The 22,470-nt window shown below is 44.2% G+C and overlaps 1 protein-coding gene across 1 annotated transcript in view; it reads right to left on the bottom strand.

Moving 5' to 3' along the window:
* LOC144753513 (VPS10 domain-containing receptor SorCS3-like) overlaps positions 1–22,470 on the bottom strand; it is a 2,605,581-nt gene that overhangs the window by 949,332 nt on the left and 1,633,779 nt on the right. The window contains exon 6 of the mRNA XM_078641177.1: positions 10,013–10,077. Coding sequence (XP_078497303.1) covers positions 10,013–10,077 — 65 coding nt within the window. The remainder of the gene's footprint in view (positions 1–10,012; positions 10,078–22,470) is intronic.

Genomic DNA, 22,470 nt, shown 5'->3' with positions numbered 1-22,470 from the left:
GCCAGCATTAGGGCTCAAGCAGGTCCAGTTTGACTGGTCAGCTGTGAGGTTGCATGGAAGGACTCTGGATGATTGTTGTGTGCCTGTTGCGCAAACAGGTGGTTAGCCAACTGACCCTTGGTGTCACTTTTGGTTTCTAGTTTCAAAGCAAGGAGGTCAAGGCTTCCTGCTTTGGCCAACAGGGAAGTTCTCTACTGAATCTTCCACAAGCCAAAGAATGTTCTGAAGAGAGGTTCTGAGGATGTCACGGTTACACCAAGTGTTGGTCTGTGTGTGGGTTTGAATCTCTTTGTCTACCCCAGAACTTGTTCTGGTTAGTTCTGCCCCTTCCTCTGGGTCTGGCTAAAAACTGTCTGGGGTAGAAAGGGCAGGCAGACTCAGGTATTAGTTGCATTTGCCAGTGACAAGGCAAGCAGATTCAAAAGTCAGAAAGGGGGTGGGCACCGGCCTCCTGCTAACCGTCGAAGATCAGGAAGGGCTGAGTACGACCGCCCAGGCCATCATGTTCCACACACAAAGCCCTTTTTTCCCCTCTCTGGAAGGAATGCACATTACACCACAAGACAGCCATTAACAGCTACGTGACCCTGGATACTGGCAGAAAGGCAGTCTAGGCAGAAAAAGCTTACTTTCTAAAAGTGCAATTTCCATAATAGTAACTTAAACTCTGACTTTACCATTAAAGAGGATTTTAAACTACAAGTAAAATAAGTAGAATACATATTCCTTTATCTGATCCCAAACTGAAGTTATCAATTATTAAGTGTAATAAGGTAAACCAGTGTTAGTCTATGGGAGAGGTAGACATGCTACAGTGAAAAACGGCTTTGGGGTTTTTCACTCTCAGAACATGAACAACTCAAGCACATATGTTGTACTTTTTAAATACAATGCACCCTGCCCTGTGAACCTTTTCAGCCTACCTTATTGGTGACTTATAAGTAGTAAAAAAGAAGGTTTGGGCCTGGTAAAATGTTTATTTTTCCAACTCGGAATGGCAGTTAACGGCTGAAATACAGGCTGCAGTGGCAGACTTGAGACATGTTTAAAGGTGCTACTTTAGTGGTTGGCACAATGAGTGCTGCAGCCCACTTTTAACATTTAGTTTGCAGAACTGCAGTATATTTAGTACCATAAACTAGAGATTTATAAGCAAATTAAATGTGACAGTCAGCTGTACCCCAATTTTACCATGCTTGAAAGAGATATGCCATTTGCCCCTCAGGATACTATAGTGGGGCGTGCCTTATAGTCACACATTCATCAAAGGTCCATGCCCTCAGGTCCAAGTAGGCACCATCTCCAGTTACCAAAAGGATACCGATCATAAGTTGAGAAGTCTTTTTGGATTGGTTTGTAATGAGTGTATATTGCATGAGTATGATTGGGAGGAATATGCTGTGAAAAATATATTGTGACCTTTGGAATCTATGTCTGATCCTTAGGAAAGCCAACCACATGACCAGCCTTCTGGCACTTGACGTGGCTGAAAAATTCAGACCATAAATGCAAGAGTGATTTGAACTCATGAGCATCGCTTTCTGTTTTTAACCTTGCCAAGTGGACCCTCATTAAAGTCACAATCATGGATCACTGTATAGCCACTTTAAACTTTAGATCCCCACCCACCATATTAGAGCTCCCTCAAAGGTCAGGGTAAGAAGCATGACTTGATACAGCATTAATTGGGGTGAACTTGATGATGAAGCATGGCACTAGAAACACTATTGAGGGAGAGTTCTTTCACAAAAAGACATATTTCTCTTGGATGAAACCAAGCAGATTTCACTTATCAAATGTGTGGGTTGACTCTCTTTTGATATCCAATTGCAATTGGGAAGCAAACCCACCCCTGGCAAACTTTTCTTTCTCCCCTTCTTGATTTTGTGTGTTCAGATAACTGTCAGGAAGGCCTGTAATTCTGACCAACCAAAACAGTGTTGTGGATCTCATGAAATGAAGAGGCTCACAGCCCATGCAGAAAGAAAAGTGTGGCAAACGTTTAGTTGCCATGTTTGTTATGTGCTGCTGCACGTAGGAGACAGATTGGAGGCACACCTATTGGTTTGATGGACGTGTAAGACAAGAGGCTTCCAAGTACTGGTTGTAAGGTGCAGGGCCGGACTGGGAACTAAAAGCAGCCCTGGCAAACTTTGCCAGACCAGCCCCCGCCCGGCATGTAGCGAGCGAGCGCAGCGAGCGAGCCCAACGGCTACTAGGGGGGTTTGGGGGGGTTCTCCCCCCACGAAAATTTTGGAAAACGACAGACCAAAATGGTTAATTTTACAGCACATTTTTCATTACATATTCAAACTGTATCACCTTTCAAAGCACAGTAAATAGTAGATGACGACCTTAAAGAACATCAGGTTATCCACCCAGTCATATGTACCCATAGACATTCTTTCAGAGAGCATCAAAAATAGACAAAAGTAGTGAATCAGAGAGAACAAAGTAAAAGTGAGACCAGCCCCCACATGGTGTGTAGCGAGCAAACGCAGTGAGAAACTACTACTAGGGGGAGTGACCAGTCCGACCCTGCCCACCACCACCACGCGAGGCGTGCGACATCCACCCAGTGCCAAGTTACTGTGCCACCCACCACTGTACAGCCGAAGGAATGAGTCAATCTATATGCCTATAATAGAGGCAGAGACACATTGAAGATGTCTAGCTCTTTGAGATGATACTTGCAGGAATGTCATACTTTTGGGAGGAGTCTTGCTACAAACATATTAGCATTCCACTATATCTCTGATAGGTGCCTTAAACCCCCTCCAGCAAAACAATATTTAAAAATAAGAAAAAGTCTCTAATGCCCTGTGGCAACCTGCCCCCCTCACGTGTGTGTGTGTGTGTATATATATATATATATATATATATTTCATATTTCAACAAAGGAGGGAGCCATATGGTAGAGGATATATGTATATATATATATATATATATATATATATATATATATATATATATATATATATATATATATATATATATATATATACACACACATATATATATACATATATATAGATATATACACACATATATATATATATATATACATATATATAGATATATACTCATTGTAACCTGGGGACTCTCCTCCACTGCAGACCATAAAAGAATGCATCAAACTCAAGGTCTTTGAGGATTCTGAACTCTGACTAATCTGTAGAGTGATTTAGTAACTCTTGCTATGAGAACAATACAGTGATTTAAATAGACTATATGACATGCACAAAATCAAAAAGGTGAATGTTGCCTCTTAAATTGGTAGGCACTAAGACAAAACGACAGAATGTGAGGGAAGACCATGCATAAAACACAGAGTGCTGGTTTTTGAAGGCAGAGATGTAAATGCTTAGCAGTCTTACAGATGCATTTTACAATGCATGTTTTGGAGAACTGCAATGTAGATACAGTACTGCCGGGCCCGGGCTCTGTAAGCTGCCGCAGCAATGAGCCAGTCATGATCTGATGGGGTGACTGAAGTCAATCTAATTTAAACCCAGTGGGAAATTACAGTCACATAATTGGTATTCCCTGCTCCCGATTTGACTGTGGGGGTATTTATCTTTCCCTCTTCACTTCCATCATAGAACCTAGGTTATTTTCTATAGTTCTTTAAAACTTACAGATTGGGAAAACGCTTGAATTAGGTGTAAAATAAATTAATCCATCCAGTGTTCTGTTGCTCTGTCGTTATGCAATAAAGATGATAACACGGCGGCTCCACATAAAAAAATACTATGCCAATGGTCTTACATATTTTACACTAAAATGATTCTAGCACCAGAGAGGCAATTCATAAATGTAAAATGCAACCCGAGATCTAACACTTTTAAAAACAATTCATAAATGTAAAAAGCAACCTGCGGAAGGGACACATTTAGAAAATAGAAAGCTTTATTTCTTGTTTGTTTTGAGGGATTGTGGAGCCTTGGTGGCGGCATCAACTTTTCTGACTACTGCTAATTTACAAGCACATTCATGTATTGCGTGTTGTCTCACTCCACTTGTGATGCTGCAGGCGGCCAGTCACGCGCACTTTTAATTGTGCGAGGCCCAATGCGCATGTGGCATGATGACATCAGCCGCACTTTAAGGCGCGCAGACGTGGCAGAGGAGACCATGCATGATTCTGCACGCTGCGCACATGAACCTCCTCCTGAAAATGGGGGTTAATAGGTACAAGGCCTTCTAGATGAATTGTCAGAGTCTTTCCTAATCCTTGCTGCTCCCTCCCCTAGTCTTGGTGTCACGTTACGTCACACATAATAGCAAGCAACGCATGAAATGGGATACAGAACTGCAGGTTAGTCCGGGTCCCACCCTGACCCAGTGTATCTGCATGCGCCTGAGAAGTATATGTACTGTACTCTCCCAATAAATGTATTTTCTTACACCCCTGCAGAGGAGTGCCCTTGGTCTCACTTTAAATTAAAGTAGTGTGGGTACTAGCCCATTTAAAGCACAGCTTTCTTTAGACCTTCGGTTCATGTGCCTTCAGGCTGCTTCGGTTAGCTGGTCTAGGCCTCTAGGAGACTGACGCTGCCCCCGGCCCCAGGCCCAGGCCCGGGCAGTGCAGTGCTGTTGTAACCTTCTCACAATGCACCGAAGATCATTCAAATCAGCTCTCCTTGTGCCAACCACATTGAAAAGAAAAAGACACGAAGTAAGAACCACAAAGTGCCCTGGGCCAGACCTCTAGAATGGTCCTGACCTATTGATAGGCAATAAGGACACTGCTGTCTCTTCTGGAAAGATTGGAAATCCTTCTCCTCAAGAGATGCATTCGACCCACAGTCGTGTGGATAGAAAGTCTCAACCAAGTGCTCTGAAGTGGCTGCTGGCATACATGTTATCACTGTAGAAAACGGTTTCACTGAACAACTAAATAAACAACTATCAGAAACAACATGCACAAACAATAGATAGCAAGTAACAACCTAAAGCAAACTGGAGGGAAGAATCAAAGATTAAGATGTGATGTGAAACAAAGGCCCAGGCCACATTAACAACAACAAAAATTGGGCAGCGCTGTGCAGCATTGAATGCAGTTGTATCATGAAATGAAAAAAATTATGCGGGCCCGCATGCCGAATATTTCATTGGCTGGATGCACTCCTGCTAAAAATGTATTTTTAGCACAGTAGTGCTGTGCCGGCGGAATTTGCCAAATTTTACTTTTTTTTTTTAATATATAATATACCTCTGATGCACCCGTAAACTGCCAAAAAGGTTTTCACGACTAATCTGCCCATCATACAATTAACTGAAGCACTCGGAGAAGGGTTAAATGGAGAAATAATGAACAAAAGACATCCCAGATGTGGTGAAGGCAATGCCAAATGGGAAATCACGGGGGAATATGGAGTCAGAGCAATGCCTCTGTGAATCAGGCCTTATGATTCCAATTTTATTTTTTAATACCCACGAGTGTTATTTCACAAGTATGATATGGGTAAATCCTAAATATGGGAATAGATTAGCTTTTTTAGTATCGTTTGGAACTCCAGGGTTTCTCAAATTCTCCAAAAACCCCATCTCACCCTTGGAAATATTCATAAATTCACTCCTGTAAAGGGTGACGGTAAGCCCCATTAAAGGGTGTGCCTGGGAAGGTTGTTCAGATTGTCAGAGAAGGGGTTTTGCCAAGAGAAATATATTTAAACTGTGGAAAAATAGGAATAGTGTAATATATGTAAAGTGATGTATGCGTAAATAATTTCGGATGCACCTGTATAGAAAGATAAAACCCCTTTCTAGGGATACTCCTGGAAAACATGCTACTGTTACAGCTTTGCTGGGGTTCTCTTAGAAAAGTTTACCATTCCCTGAAGTTCCTAAATTTACCCATGCAAGATTTATTAACACGTTTATGAACTGGGCTCTCTGTTTTTCAGATCCTTGCTGTTACGGGAAGCTGAACTCGTTGTGTAAGATCTGTAAACATCTAACCCTTTACACAAACAGATTAGGACTGCTCCCGCATAGCCATGCTGAGATTCCTTTTTATTTACACATCCTCCGAAAAAAATTACAAGTACACAGGATCATGCTGCAAACAAATAGCACTCACCTGCCCTCGGGCGGCAGACAGGCGAGATCAGGCCTGGGCGAGATTAAATTAGGGGGTGCGCAGGGGTGCCAATCTCTTCCTCTTTCCTGGCTGACCTGTCCTGCTCTGAAAGCTTGCCTCAGCTCAATCACACGCACTTCCCAATGCGCATGCCCACCCTAAAAAAAAACAGCGGTGCTTCGGAGGCGGTGACATATTCTCGCTGAGCCTGCGCACGTCTTCAACAACCACCAGGAACAAATCATCATCATGGTCAGGTGACCAGGAGGAGGTGAGGTCAGTGGTGACGTAGTGTTTTTGTAATATACATTAATGCCGGGCGGCGCGCGGCGGCCTGATCAAAATGAAATAATAATTTATTTGAAATCGGCGCGGCCTGCGCAGATTTCAAATAAATTATTATTTCATTTTGGTCAGGGCGTCGCAGCTCTCACCAGGCCTCAGATCTGATTGTGCACTGCTGCCTGTAAGCACTGTGTTCTGTTATTATGGCCGATTTGGACCGACCGCGTTGGTCCAAATCGGCCCCAACAACAGAACCGGCCCCCCTGCCACGAAAACGGCCCCCACCCCATCTAGCCTACCAGGGGATTGCCTGGTGCCCTGAATGACCAGTCCGGCCCGGTCTAGCTTACTTCGAGGGTTGCTGGACCTAGGAAGCGATTGACTATTATGGCCCTCAGAGAGAAAAGTCCTCCTACCCTGCTGCAGCTGCAATGTGGAGTTTCTTGATACATTTCCAAACACTCTGGGCAGATTTACAAGCCCCTTGTGCCACTTTTGCGTCACTTTTCCCATGTTAAAAGTGACACAAAAGTGGCGCAAGGGACTTGTAAATCTGCCCCTTTTATAGTTCAGATTTTCTAAACATTGTGCAATGCAGTGTGAAAATCTGCAGTACTTGTTTCACGAAATTGTAAACAATTTCACAGCCACATCTTTAAAAAGAGTCATGACAGATTCTGTCATCAGCCACATTAAAATAGAGCTGTAAAGCAATGCTAAGTGTGTTGCTCTAGTACGCTACGAGGAGCAAGTAGGAACATGCATGAGGCTCTAGATACACTCTCCAGTACAGATTACAACACAAGGAAAAGTGTGAGGAAATGATCACAACACTCCGCTGGCTTTAAGTGTAAATGACCTCTTTATTTACAACTGGCAAGCTGAGTACCTAGCCCTCCTGCCAAGCCGCACAAGCTACCCTGTTGACTGGGCTAAAAAAAAGATTCCAAACCAACCACCTTCCCTAATAAACTTTAATCCTTACATCCCACCCCCCTAAACACTTCAGAATTGCACACAACTTTTGAAATACTATACTATGAATCCTTTTAGTCCTGGCACTGTAACCCACATTATCCATATTTTTTAACCTGCCCTCCCTTGGACCAGGCCATCATCCTTGCCCCAAATCTCGGCTCTTTGCGAATTCTTATACCTCACCTTATTTTTTCCCTAATCAGCTGAACAGCTTGACTTCCTCGTCTTGCACTACAGTGACAATAATACACAACAGTAGCCTAACAACAAAGCACCCGCTCACAACCTCCAACAACATGTACCAGGGTAGGCAGTGGGCTTCTGCTTGGCAGCTGGCACAAAGGAAAGAACGCTCAAGTTGTATGTGCCTGCACCACGTGGCCAGCCCTACGGCCACTACGTCACAGTATCACTCCCTCTGCCCCACCCAACTGAAGTGACCGGCTTGTCACGTTCTAGTGTTTCCAAATACTGTGCTTCCACCAGACACTCCTTGAGGGCTGGCTTCCACACACCTCACACCCATCCATCACAGGTGTCAATGGTCAGGTGACCCTTCCAATAAAAGGGGCCAGGAGTACGTGCTCTGAGCCCATTCCAGATAGTATAGCACTTCATCTGCGTGGTCATTTCTAGCTATGGGGGCCTTTGGCCCCGCCCTTACACCAACCTTCCAAGCACAGAATGTGCAGAGCTGCCTGCTCTAGGGGCCCTGACTATTCAGGGGTAAGCAGGGTAAAATTAGTTATTTCCCAGAAATCACATGTTATGTATAGAAATCTAAGGTGGGTGAAGAAGTACTGCTCATCAAACCAATCAATATTTTATGCCATACATTACATTTTGTGGCCTCATCCATAATGGATAATATCGATCTAACGTCTATTCAGTTAACTTCAAAGCCTCCAGGAAACCCCTCCAAGAGTTTCCTATAAATCAACTGTATTCTTATAATTGAAGGACACCCCCGACCAGACTGAGAAGAATGGTTAGTCCATCACTACTGATGCAATACTCAGACAGAGACAACTTTTGGCTGAGAAATTCTCTCTTTTCTTATACAACACCCTTACAAAAGGAAACTTTTACGAGAGGCTTTTGGTGCTTTGTCTATCTGTTCTCACAAACATCTGGGGTGACTCTGCTCAGTGGTCACTAGAATGACACCGGGGTAGAATTGTTGCAAACAGTGTGACTTACTGGGTGTTAAAGAAGACACGTCTCTCTCTCTCTTGCTCACTTTCTTTCTTACATACACACTCACCCCTTACTGTAAAATAGCTCAAGGATACACACATTGACAATCAATTAGTGGAAAATTAATGGGGAGAGAAGAAAGCTCACAAAAAGGGAGCAGCAGGCTGAGCATCCTCCTTAAATCAAAATGTTTTATGAAAACAAGGACAGTCTGTATAAGTATTAGTTTTTTGTAAAGTCACAGAATAGTTTGTGCATGATCTGGGACAGCAGTTCCCAACTGGATGATGGACCTTCATTCACCTAGTAAGCCACTCTTTATCATCGGGTACCACATCAAGCTCATGATCAAGTGCCCTTACCCACTTACTAGGTCTTTTAATAAAATGTTAGTGGATGGAGATTCATCACCCCGTCTGGAACGACTTTTCTATGTCGTGCCCAACATGGTCTGTGGCTTTCAAAAATGACACTTTGACAGAAAGTTCTTTTTCATAAAATTGTCAGCAGTTGGTGCCAAGGCCACTCATACACAAAGTAAGTCATTCACTCATTTACTCACTGCCACCCAGACACTGTGCAGGCACACACGCACACTTATTATGTGTCATTCATATGTACTCTGTGTTACTCATGCAACCTCTGGTGCTGCAGGCACGCTACAGTGGCACACACAAAGGTCACAAAGATGAAGGTAATCAGCAAAGTCAAGACAAAAGTACACGACAGAGGCAAGAATGCGGCTCGCCAAGAAGTAACCTCATTTCTCAGTGACAGATTGTGTTTTGATGTCCTCACCGCTTTCCTATATGTTGGAGTATTAGCATATCCAGCAGTTATATCTCATGTAACTACCACAGAGCCTTACTGTAACCTCAAAACACCAAGGAGAGAAGACACCTGCCTTTCCTGCATGCAGTATACGGTATAGAAGAAACGTTTCAACATTTCCTGCTGCAGCATTAGGAAGCAGTTCATTAATCCAGTTTCCGCCCGCACTGACCCCATTGTGCTATGTTGCAAAGTATCGGATGGAAATCCCATTAAGCAAAGCAGAGATTTGTGAGACATCCTGCGACATGTGCCGGCGTGTCTCCCCAGGAGAGAGGCGGATTAATGGTGTCTCGGCGGTAATATTTCACTATCAAACATGACACAGCAGAAGCAAAGGACAGCTCGTAAAAAACAGCAGGTTATACACAGACGTGTTCATGCTTTATGGAAATAGCTAAAATGTTCTTTTTTATTCAGATTCAGCAACCACGGGCCCGTTCTTCGGGAAAACACTCCCTTCCTCCGAAATTACAGAAGTCACAGTAAGACTGCAGGATGGTAAAAGTCAAGCGCACATCTTTCATCTTCCTTGTCAATTAAAATGTTAATCTGAAATGAATTCGCGGCCATAAAAAGATGAATGCGTGTATCCCGCCTGGGGTGGTTTTATTATTGTTAAGGTTGAACACTCACGTCCGTCAGTAGTGCGCGCCTCCATGTGCACAAGGTCAGCCTCCTTATCCAGCCCCGCCACCGACCTGCAGAGGAGAAGAGACAGAACATCAGTGAGACCAGGCGCAGTGCTGGCAGAAGCAGGCACAAACAAACTACATTTTCTCTTGAAGTGGACACTTTTATTTCACCTCTATGCTCTTCGTTTTAACAATGGCCAATCAGAGGAATCTATAAAACTACCAGTGAAGACACCATCGAAATCAATTACTGACGAAGGCCAAAAATAAATATTTTTTTGAACAAGCAGTGCCAATGGCGAAGGAGAATTTTATCAACAACAATTTCTGGGACAGGAATGGAAAGCACCGTCTTTTTTTCACCGTAGTGAAAATACAATTGAGGCTCCTATGCTGCTTCCCTAACACCACAAAAAGGCAACTGTTTTGCAGTAGGTTGTCACCAATACTAGGTGGCCAGTGGACACCACGGAGCTTATGTACAAGGCCCTTGCACCACGAATGCGTCACTTTTCCCATGTTAAAAATTACGCAAAAGTGGCACCAGTGCCTTGTAAATCTGCCCCCAAATACGTGGTTCTTGTCTAATATGCTTCTCCTCTAACCTATTTGATTCCCAATTGCTAACTTGCTTTAACCCCTTGGCTGCTGGGGCTTTTCCCCTACTGTGCTGGGGGCGGGGGGGGGGGCGCGCACAGCACCCCCATGCTCATGACGAGCTCAGCTCGTCATGAGCCACGGTGCTCCGGTGCTCATGACGAGCTCAGCTCGTCACGACCACTCCCGTTTAATGGAACGCTCTGCACAGCAGGGGAATTAGCCCAGCGTGCGAGCGTTCCACGGGCCATGACAAGCTCAGCTCATCATGAGCACCGGAGCACCGTGGCTCATGACGAGCTGAGCTCGTCATGGGCATGGGAGGGTTTAAAACTCAAGCATCAGGATTACTTTCAATGTCACAGTTGTGCTTTACAAATCCTTTGTTGTGGTCCGCTTTGACAGTGCACTTGTCTCCAGACAATTATATGACCATCACTGGAGAGGGGCTTTGGCTCTGCTTACATGTTTGGAGCTAGGGGGGCATGTTTTGATTGGGCAGAAGTTTGTTTGCTTCAACAAAAAAGTGCTTGCCCTCCACACATCGATGGTAATCTTGTTTTATCAACTAGCCTGATTTTGAACTTCCAGGGCACATACATGACATTAATAGTATTAAAGTATCTTATATAGCTAGAAAACATATGGTGTTTTTCTCTGTCAGCAGCACAGATGGAGTAGGGCAGTCTTTAACTTACATGGATGTTTAGGTCTGGCTTGACAGTGCAACTGTCGCTTGACCTTTTAAACAAAAACAATATTATTCTACAGTTCTTTATTCTACACAAATACATTTTCATTCCTATGCTATTTACATACAGCACCCCTTTAATGCCAAACATTTTTGGCATTGCCAATGTTTATATCTCCATATATTTAGCCAGTTCCCCTTCTCCCTTGCTTTTCCGTGATGCATGGAAGCACTGCACAGGTTGTAGGGTTATTGCAAGAAGCATGTAGTGCCACTTGCAACACTTTAGCAAATCTTAGCTTTCCATTTCTCAAAACTCTTAATCAAGAGCAGTTCATACACAAATTTCAGATCAGATGGACATTATGATATTATATACAGGATAATGCATCGCCTGCTGTACATTGTAATGATACTGCAAATCACTAAAGTGTTCCACAACCATATTGAGTAATGAGACAAAGGTCGAGTTCCTTTAAAAAATTATGGAACTTCGAGGTGACTTGCAATTGCCTTTCATGTACTCTATTCCTTATAATGCATGGTCTCGCCATCACCTTTCCCACAAAACACTTAAGTCATTGGTGCGTAGCTTGTTCATATGAAAAAGACAGCATGTTTGCTGACATGATGCATAAAAATAGAATCGCTAGTGCAAAATTAAACACATTTGAAAAACTGTTAGATATTTGTTGCAAAAAGATATCAGAATGAGTTTAATACAAGTCAGCTTTTTATGTTTTGGCCTAGGCAGCGCATGCGCTGTCTCATAGAGAGATGCTGTATACAGTATAGTGGGGGAGCTCCGCCCACTTTCCGGCTATCTTTGTAATTGGCCAAAATCATAAATGCTGCCTTCTGATTAGTGTTTACCTTGTTAGTCCCTCCTCCTAACATCCATGGCGTAATTTGTAGACATCCGAGGCTATTGGCCCCTTTACTTAGTGCTAGTTTTTTCCCGGTGTGTCCCCCGCCCCCTTACACAGTCTGTGATTTTTGGCAAAGCCATTATCCCCCCACTCCAGTTTCTGCCTTTTTTCCCGCCTGCACTCCGGTTTAAAATGCAATAGAACTGGCGTAAGCGCGAGTTCTCTTGCATTGCAAATGTTTGGTTTTAAAATAGTGCAAATTAACATGCGCGCGCTGCCTTAAATGGTGCACATGCGCAAAAAGTCCGCCTGGTCGTGGATTCCATGACTCATCCGGAAGTTGATTAGGAGCAGGTTAACTCTGCAGGCATTTGCTGCGCTTCACTTCCTTGACCATCCCCGAAACAGGACCTGGGATAATAACACCATTGGAGACAAGTTTGAAGAGGTTTCAACCAGAAGTTTTCGTGAGTATTGGGGTTGATGGAGCTGACAGAATGATTGTACGTTCTCAGATTCTGTGTTCTTTATTCAGGGGTATTTATGGTAGGCTTCGGAATGTTGTGGGCAGCAAGCTGGCTTGAACTTTGTAGAAATTAGTGCTAAATTAACAGCGTGCACACCTGCGCCCAGTTGCCCTGTGCACGGCCAGGTACCAAGTCTTCATGCTTAAAAACTGTATTATGAAGATGGTACACAGCTGTACACAGGGTGGAAGTCTGGGTTACCCTGTGCACAACTGGGTAACAGTGTTGAACCTGGAAGCTTTAGAGTGAAGGGCATACCCAGCTGTACACATGGAGGCACAGGGCGACTGCCTGTGCTGTCCTGCCCACAGCCGAAAATAATCTTCATAATGAAACTTTTAGTGTGAAAATTGTATCCGTCTGTGCACATGAGTGGAAGGCTGAGTAATCATGTGCACAGCGTGGTAGCAATCCTCATTCTGTGAACTTCAGTATGAAGATTGTATCTGACTGTACAAAGGAACACAACCATTCGCACTGTGTTACCCGAAGGACCAGCCAGGTAACAACGTCTGTTCTAAAAACTTCAGTACAAAGTTCCACAATTGGCCATTCACGGATAGCAACGCGTGAAAGGCTGTGTTATTATGGGCCCATCTCTACAGCTAGAAAAAACAGAGCAGACAAAAGAAAAGCCATCTTTGTTTTCGTTCTTTAAGCAGCTGCCTTAATTATGCTGTTACCTGACCTGCCTTCCCCTCAGCTGCTGGCTCTGGCAGAAGACATTAAGATATCAAAACTCAACTGTAATAAGTTATTACAGTTGAGTCCCTATGTAATTTCTTCATAATAGGAGACTAGGTGCCTCACAAGATGCCTATTATATATTGAATAAAAACATTGGAATGTTGAGAGCTCCATTAAAGCCATCCGAGTAACTCTGGGCTTAAAATGGCTGATATAAGCCTTCAGATTCACATTTCAATGTCTGTCTTTCTGTTTTCCCCTTTTTAGGTCTCGCTGGTAAACTGCATCCGAAGGATGCGTGTCCAGCTGGAGACGTATAGTTGCCCGTCTCGGGGGAAGGACGGACAAGAGGGTGCCACGCGCTTCTCTTGTCCTGGATTTCACTGCGTGCACTCGCACCCACATTCACGCATGCGCACATCACAGCCACACGCATACACAGCCACACGCATTAACAGGCAACCCCCCCCACCCCCACACCTACACACACACTAGCGCACCTACACGCACACACAGAGACCCCCCACACACACACCAGCGCACCTACACACACGCACGCACACATACAAAGACTCCCCTCCCCCCGCCGCCGCCATCGCACACATACACACACACACACACAAGCGCACTCCCCTCCCCCTAGAACTAAGCCCCACTTACCGCCATTCGGGACTTCGGTAGCCGGGGCTCTCCCTCGGGCATGGGAGCCCCGCTCTCAGGTACTCCGTGGGCGCGTGCGCGGGACTTCAGAAGACGAAAGTCCCGCCCAAAGGAAGTGGCTCCACGTCTCCTCCGTGTTTGCCTGTCTTCCTGCCTCGGCGGCCGCCAATGGCAGCGCGGCCCCGAGACCCCGCCCACCCCTAGAGCAGAAGGCAGCCTTAGGTCTGGCATCCATCAATGATTTACTATAACAACAAAGCGCCCGCCGCTCGCTGACACCGCTGCCGACAACACCCATTGTGCACTGCTGCAAATCACTCCCACCGCTGCAAAATGTCTCCCCAATGTACAGAACCACAAAACATGTACGTTGTATTCCGTTGCAAATTATGCGTCACTGTGGACTGCTGCAAAACGTCATACTGCTATATTTACTTTCCGGCTTTATGCAAAACGCACTGCTGCAAAAATGTTACGCTGTACAACGCTGCTTAAATAAACAGTTAAATATGTTGTTGCGAATTTGGAACGCTTAGTTACCGCTTATCGCTTGTGGGTTTACCCCTAGAAATATGCACAGTTAACTCACAGCACAACATACAATCACGCGAATTGTGCTGAAAAATATGCACCTTTATGTAGTGTACTGATGCGCGATATATATAATTTAACTATGCGCTGTTATAAAAATATATACAACTGCACAACAATGCAGCATTTCTGTCTGTTCCAAAATGACAACAAAAGATAAGTGTAAAACAAGAAATGTGTGCTATCACACAACGACGCCTACAAACACAAGCTGCTGTAAATACATGGACACAACTGGCACAAAGTAACCAACAATGTATATGGTGCATAAAACCACACAACCTTGTATTTCTGCACAACATGCAAACGTGTACAATTCTGCAAAGCAAATACATTTACACATGACGTTTTCTATGTTAGTGCATAATGCTGCTTTGACTCCACTCCAATTGCATCTGGGTTCCCCCCTCCCGCTATCCTCATTTCTCCTCGGCCTCAGGTCGAAGGGGCGGGGTGGGTTCCGAGGAATGTGGAAGATGGTGGAGTGTTGCAGTAACAGGCACTGGTGCGCCCTGCACCCAGGCTGGCCCCCTGGTGACTGGGGGTGAAGAGCTGTCTGTGGGGGAGGAGGAAGAAGCGCTATACAGAGAGCAAAGCCATCGCGTTATGCAGAGGGCCATGGGGGTCGGGTGATATGAAGGACACACTGGGAGGCTCATGCAGTCTTGTGGGTGTGGGACGTTTTTATGCGTTCTTATATATCGCGGATTTTACCCGAGGGTGTCAGAGGCTTCACAATAGGAATAGTAATGATACACGAGGAGAAAATTACAAGTGAACAAATTACAAAAGAAAACGTTAAGTTACAAGAGGTAAAAGTGACAATTGTAAGCAAAAAAATAAAAAATACACGAGGTAGCAAAAGGTGCAATACAGGAGGAAAAAGTGACGTGTGCAGGTTACAAGAGCGTACATAGTACAAGTACAGGTATAATACTGCAATAAATGGCAGACACTCAAACACAAGTACATACGTTACGTAGGCAATGGTGGCACTTGTGCGAGTATCGAAAGCAGTGACGTGTGCATATTACAAAAGAGTACCAAATACAGGTAGAAAGATAATACTGCAATAAATGGCAGACAAAGGTTGATGGTTTAGGGTGTAGGTGCCGTGGAACAGGAGAGGGGTGGCGGAGATGCGTGCGGGTCGGGGTTGTTGTAACGTGGTCCTGCAGGGGGCTTGCGGCCGGGCCGTCAGGATTGACGGGTGCGCAGAGACATGGTTCGGAGTGTTGGAGGGTAAAGAGGGGTATACAACACCAGTTAGGCAATGTCCTTTCCCCCGTTCTCCTTTCTTTTATGTATATGTTTTCCCTTTCTCTTCTCGGAGTACCTGACTCCTATCCCCCCTAACACCCATGTTTGAACATCGCCCCCAGGGGTAGTCTTATTTGTCCGTCACTGACTTAGTGAAAGCCCCTGCTCCTCTCACCTGGGGTTACACGGCTCAGGTAAAGGCTATCTGCCACTGCTGTGAACTGCTAGTCCAGGTCGGATAGGTGACTACGCTGGCCAGCTGAAGTATTCATTGCCTCACGTATATAGTAGTTAGTGTCAAGGGAGGAGGGCCAGGCAGCCCATGAGCATGAGCCCCTTCTAAAGGTCGCAGGTGAAAGAAAGTCACACATGCTTCCAGAAAAGTGACAGAAAGAGCATCCTACGAGTCCAACTCTCACCACCCAACCGCAGCCTAGTTGTGCCAGGGGATCCCCACCCACGCATGACCCGGCACCTTTTTATACAAACAAAACTTAACTACTGCAAAAATAAAAAGACATTGCCATTTACAATACTAAAAGCTCAAACTTACCTAATGCGAGACCTATTGCATTGCAAATGCTTGTTAATTTTGAGCATTCGACCGTCAGTGGGTGGAGTGTCTTAATAGCCGTTCTGCAATTAAAATTGACCTTGCATAAGCAAGATAGAAACCAGACCGTGATAAGGGCTCTACGCAAGGAGTATAAAAATGCACTAAAAGTTCAAAGACAGATGATGAGGAGGGAAGCATGAACAGCTATTATGGAGGCCTCAGAATCAAAGGGCATGATGGCCTTCTGGAAAGCGGTGAATGCTCCCTTTTTTAAAGACAGTACAAAGGCTCGTATTGAGATAGCTATCACCGAGGATGAATGGGTTGAGCACTTTGAAACACTTTATAACCCAGTAGCACGAATCACTGACATAGTGAGAGAACCCACGTGTAAGGGGAAGGGCATTGAAGGGCCGCAACTTAACTTTTTACTGGAGGAGATAATTAAGGGCATTAGCTCCAGCCGAGGGGGAAAGGCACCCGTCCCCGATGGAGTTCCAGTGGACATTTTTAAGAATAATATATTGCTCTGGGCACCTTTGCTGACTAGAACTTTTAACGCAGCTTGCTCAATAGGACTGATTGGTACCTGGTACAAGTCGATCATAATCCCCATCTTTAAAAAGGGAGATAGAGCAAGCAGTGCGTGCTATCGGCCCATATCGTTGCTTGACTCCACCATTAAAATTATTGGTAGAGTCATTTTAGATAGACTGCACAAATGGGCAGAGGAACACCACATTATTAGCGACCTCCAATATGGTTTTCGCGAAGGAGTCGGTACCACTGAACAAGCACTCAATCTATCTATACTGATAGAGAAATATACTACGGCCAAGGGAGGAAGACTTTTCTTAACTTTTTTAGACTTGACATCTGCTTTTGATTTTGTTAATCATGGGAAATTATGGATAATTTTAACCAGATTGGGAGTAGAAGTAAATATTATCAAATTTTTGAGAGAATTGTATAATGGGGCTAGTGCAATGGTCAGATACGGTAAAAATGGGTAGTGTACAAGGGAGTTCAGTGTTGAGAGGCGCGTGAGGCAAGCGTGCGTCCTTGCTCCATTTTTATTTTCTATTTATATAAACAACTTGGAGGACACTTTGCTACAGGACTGCACTGATATGCCAACTGCCTCAGCCCGCCGTATACCTGCTCTCATCTATGCAGATGATGCCGTTCTTATGGCAAGAACTCCCATAGCCATGCAGACCATGATTACTTCTTTTAGCTTGTTCATGGCCAAACTAGAACTAAAAGTAAACTGTACTAAGACTTTTGCTATGAATTGTGGTGGTAACGTGAACCAAAAGAAAAAAAACATGCTCATAGGATCAACCCCTCTACAACATACTCCAACATTCCCTTATTTGGGGATCTTGTATGATCACACTGGCAAATGGAGCTGTGCGATTAAAGCCAGGAATTTATTGTTTTCTAAATCCATAATGGCCCTTAGGTCTTTTAGCAAGAAGATGGGTAAAAAGACAGTTAAAGAGCTTTTATACATATATAAAGCTAGCTGCGTTTCGGTGGCATTATATGGGGCAGGAATTTGGGGCGATTCAAATGTTAGCTGCCTACAAGTTACCGAAAATGGCTTCCTGCGATATCTCTTAGCACTCCCAAAGAGTATGTCCAGTTACAACTGCCATACAGAATTGGGCATTTCCTATCTGGAAGATCTAATTAAGGTGCAACCGATTCTTCTATGGTATCGAGTATGGACCACTGAGAAATGCCACTTAAATCGCCTCATTCTGGGGGATGCTTTGAAACTAGACGGGGGAAAAAGGATGAAATGGTTGTGATATATAAAAGCCTTCTGTGACAACATCAAGCACCGGGAAATTTTTACTGACCCTACGTCAATGTCTGACATTACCAGGAAAGCATTGAAACAGTTAAGCCTTAACTTCCTCGAGAATCAAAGGGAAAAAATAGAATTGTTAAAAAAGACAGTAATTGCCCACCAGATGATAATTAAACCATGGATTACCCAGCCTTACCTAAACCTCCAAATGAAAGAACAAGAAAGGTTCTTGTTGACCAGATTTCGGTTTGGGATTCTGTTTAGACTGCTGAGCTTTCCCATTATAAATGATTGGTCTAAGGAAATCTGTAATTGTCCGTGTGACAATGTCTCCACCCAATCGGATATACATATTTTATTTTTTTGTAGATTTTATGTTATACCTAGGAAGAGATGGATTATGCCCATTTTAAAAAATATGAATATGAGACAGTGTCGTCCAGCATTTTTAGCTATACAACTCCTGGAGGATATGTTTTCTGTTGCATCTGTTGCGGCTTTCCTTAGAAGCATTTTCTATTTACGTAAGACAATGATTATATGAATTCTACTATTCCAACTTTTGGCCTATGTTAATATCGTGTATACTGTTTTTTAAACATTTCAATGTAATATTTTGATGTGATTGATGTACTTTTATGGTTATTCATGAAATATAACGGAATAAAGTCTTTTTGATTTGATTTGATTTGAATAGCCCTTCTTCCTCGGGCTTTGTAGGTTGTTAAAGGCCCTTTCCCTCATTATAGACTCAGACTGCTGGGTTCAGGGCCTTAAGCAACAGTTATAGCCCTTGACTGTGGGCTATAAGGCCATATTATAGATGGGAAACAGTGAATTACAGGGATGCTTTTCACTGAGAGGTTGTAAGTGACATCAAAAGGCAATAAGTGTGAAGCTTGATTAGTCTATGACTTTGCTCAGAACCCCAGGTGAAAACATCCCCATAAATCACTTCTTCTCCATCTCAAATTTTACGTTATGTATTGCCCCTAAAATCATCTGCCTCTGCTTTTAACTGCTACGCAGGGCCAGAGTGGTATTGGGAAAGCCATACATAAAGTAGTTGCTCCTCCCTTCTTTACCCAAATGTACAAAAAAAAGTGGCCTCCTGCTATCCAATCTTACAGCAAAATTACGCAATAACAGGAGGAGCATACCTCAGCAGTTAGCACTATATTCTTAGTACAAAATGCACCCTTGCATCCAAAATGGACCCAAGAATGCATGTAGGTGGGTTGATTTCTGCGTGTCCACTACACAAAACTCTAACACCAGAGGAGTGGCGATTATCTTTAAAAAATCCTTGAAAGCAAGGCTGGTTGATAAACTCGCAGACCCTGGGGGCAGATGGCTTATTGTTTCGGTAGCTATAGCCGGGGCCCTAGTCACCTTAGTGGGATACTATGGGCCTAACCAGGACGATCCATCAGCTCTGAACTTACTTTTTTCCCATCTTCTTCTCTATCCGGAACCGATTATTCTGGCCGGAGATTTTAATGTGGTTTTGGACCCTAAGTTGGATAAATCCCCGTCAAATAGACCGATACTTCCATCTAAAACTAGGGCCTTTCTAATCGAGAAGATGAAGGAGTTTGGATACGTGGATATATGGAGACTTAAGTCCGGGCTAAAACAGGGCATTTCATTTCGTAATTATAAGCATCATCACCAGTCAAGGATAGATTTAGCGCTGGTCAGTCAGGAATTAGTTAAATATGTGCAGAGTGTCTATTTTCTTCCTTTCCATCTATCTGATCATGCAGCTCTATGCTTGGAATTGATTGGCCTGTCTAAAAATACATCCAGAACATGGTCGTTTGACCGCTCCTTCCTTAATGCTCCAGAAGACATTTCCTTTTTAAAATCAGAAGCACAAAACTTCTTCGACAATAACATAGGGTCCGCTCCCCCAGGTTGTGTTTGGGACGCGTTTAAGGCATTTCTGCGAGGCCTAATTACCAACAAGGTCTCGTATAGAAGGAAGATCTATAGGGACACAGTCACCTTGCTGGAAGCTGATTTAGCTAGGGTGCAGGAGAATATCCAGTTATATCCCACAGCACCATCGGATATTTATGAAGATTGGCAAAATAAGCTAATCACATTAAAAGGGGAACTGGGCTCAACCTTAAATGCACGAGTTCTCCAGAGATGGGATGCCAGTAAAATGGCTCATTTTGAATATGGAGAAAGTGCAGGTAAGCTCTTGGCATGGAAGGTAAAGACAGATCGAGTCAGAAATAACATAGATCATATCAAAATTGAAGGAGTGGCCCACTCGTTAGATAGTGACATTAGAAATGCCTTTCGTGATTTTTTTAAGGACATCTACCATGAGGACAAAACTATAGAGCCGAGGCAAGTAGATGATTGGCTGATCGGAGTATCTCTCCCTTCTCTTTCATCTGACCAGAAAACTACCTTAGACAGACCCATTACGAAGGAAGAGGTCACTAGAGCTATCACAGATAGTAATAAGGGCAAGGCTTCAGGTCCCGATGGCCTCCCTTCCGAGGTCTACCAGGCCCTCTCACCAACAATAGTTCCCTTCTTAACCCAGTTATTTAATCAGATATTCCGCGAGGGTTCATTTCCACCAGATTCATGGAATGATGCTTCAATCACTTTGATATTGAAGCCTGGTAAACCAGCTGATAGCTGTGGCTCGTATAGACCGATCTCAATTTTAAATGCAGATTATAAGCTTTTTACATCTGTCCTTGCCAGAAGACTTGGGGAGGTGGCACCCTGTATTCTACATCAGGACCAACGAGGCTTTGTGAAGGGCCGTCAGCTCTTTGAGCTGACTTACGATCTACTGGGAGCCATAGATATGGCTACAGCGGACTCTCTGCCCCTAGCTGTGATCACGCTGGATGCCACTAAGGCCTTCGACAGGGTGAATTGGGCATTCCTGTCGGGGGTCTTGGGGAAGTTCAACATAGGGGAGAGTTTTCGCAGAGCAGTGAGTCTACTGTATAGGAACCCCACAGCCTCTTTACTGGTCAATGGGGAATTGTCAGCTCCTTTTAACATCACTCGGGGAACCAGGCAGGGCTGCCCCCTCTCCCCTCTCCTATTTGATTTATATATCGAACCCTTTGCCCAACGGCTGAGGGATGACGTCAATATCAAGCCTTTTATCTATGGGAGATGGGAGAGGAAAGTAGCCCTGTACGCTGATGACATTCTTGTCTTCTCTTCGGATCTTCGTACAGCACTTCCCGCGGTCATCGCACTGGCACAAAACTACGGTGAGATATCTGGATATCAAATTAATGCATCCAAAACCGAGATGATGCTGTGGAATGAGGCTGAGCCAGTGGCAGGGGCTCAGCTAAGTCGGTCCATGCGCTATCTGGGTCTTACTATCGTAAAAGACATAGATAAGATCGTACAGCTGAACTTTGACATTGTTGCGAGGGAATGTAAAAGGCTTATGAGGTCTTGGTCATCACTCCCCCTTTCCATCTTGGGTAGAGCTAACCTGGTTAAAATGTCTATTTTACCCAAAATCACCTTTTTGTTCAATACCGTCCCGTTATACTTTGAACCCTCCATTTTAACAAAACTTCAAGGCCATATTAGTTCTTTTATTTGGAATGACCATATACCACGGATAGCATGGAAAAAGATCAGGCGTCGCAGGGAAAAGGGGGGCCTGGCAGCACCTGACTTACAACTTTATGCCTGGGCTTTTCAATTTTCCCACGCCAGGATGTTGCTTAAAATGCCGACCAACGTAGGGGTAGGCATTATGTTTGCCGCACTACTTAGAGGAGAGGGAGCAGGCCAGCAAGGTTTTTTACTTAAATTTGGGGATCCTAAGTTTTTAAAAAAAGTTAAATTGAAGATTCTGTTGGGATTTACAAGGACATGGGTTAAATTAAGAAGTGCTATTAAGGTGGGGTACTATGCAAGTAGGTCTCCACTGTGGGACTCCCCGTGTTGTCCGGCGTGGCTTCTTGATAGCTTGGCAACACCCTTGAGAGAGGCTGGTCTGGAGGTCTGGGGGGACCTTTACCTAGACGGGGTTTTGTTACCATGGGACTACCTATCAGCTAGAGTGGGGTTGAGGCTATCTAGATTTAAATATCTACAGATAGTGAGCTGGTCCCATACACAGAGTTCCGTTAGGGGTAGATTTCAAATGGGAGGGGATAGTAGAATATTGACCCTGATGATGGATAAACCTCCTG

Source organism: Lissotriton helveticus, chromosome 5_1, assembly GCF_964261635.1.
Source record: "Lissotriton helveticus chromosome 5_1, aLisHel1.1, whole genome shotgun sequence".
Classification (NCBI taxonomy): Eukaryota; Metazoa; Chordata; class Amphibia; order Caudata; family Salamandridae; genus Lissotriton; species Lissotriton helveticus.
Note: the sequence above shows the minus strand (reverse complement) of the source record. Positions and strands in the feature narration are given on the sequence as shown.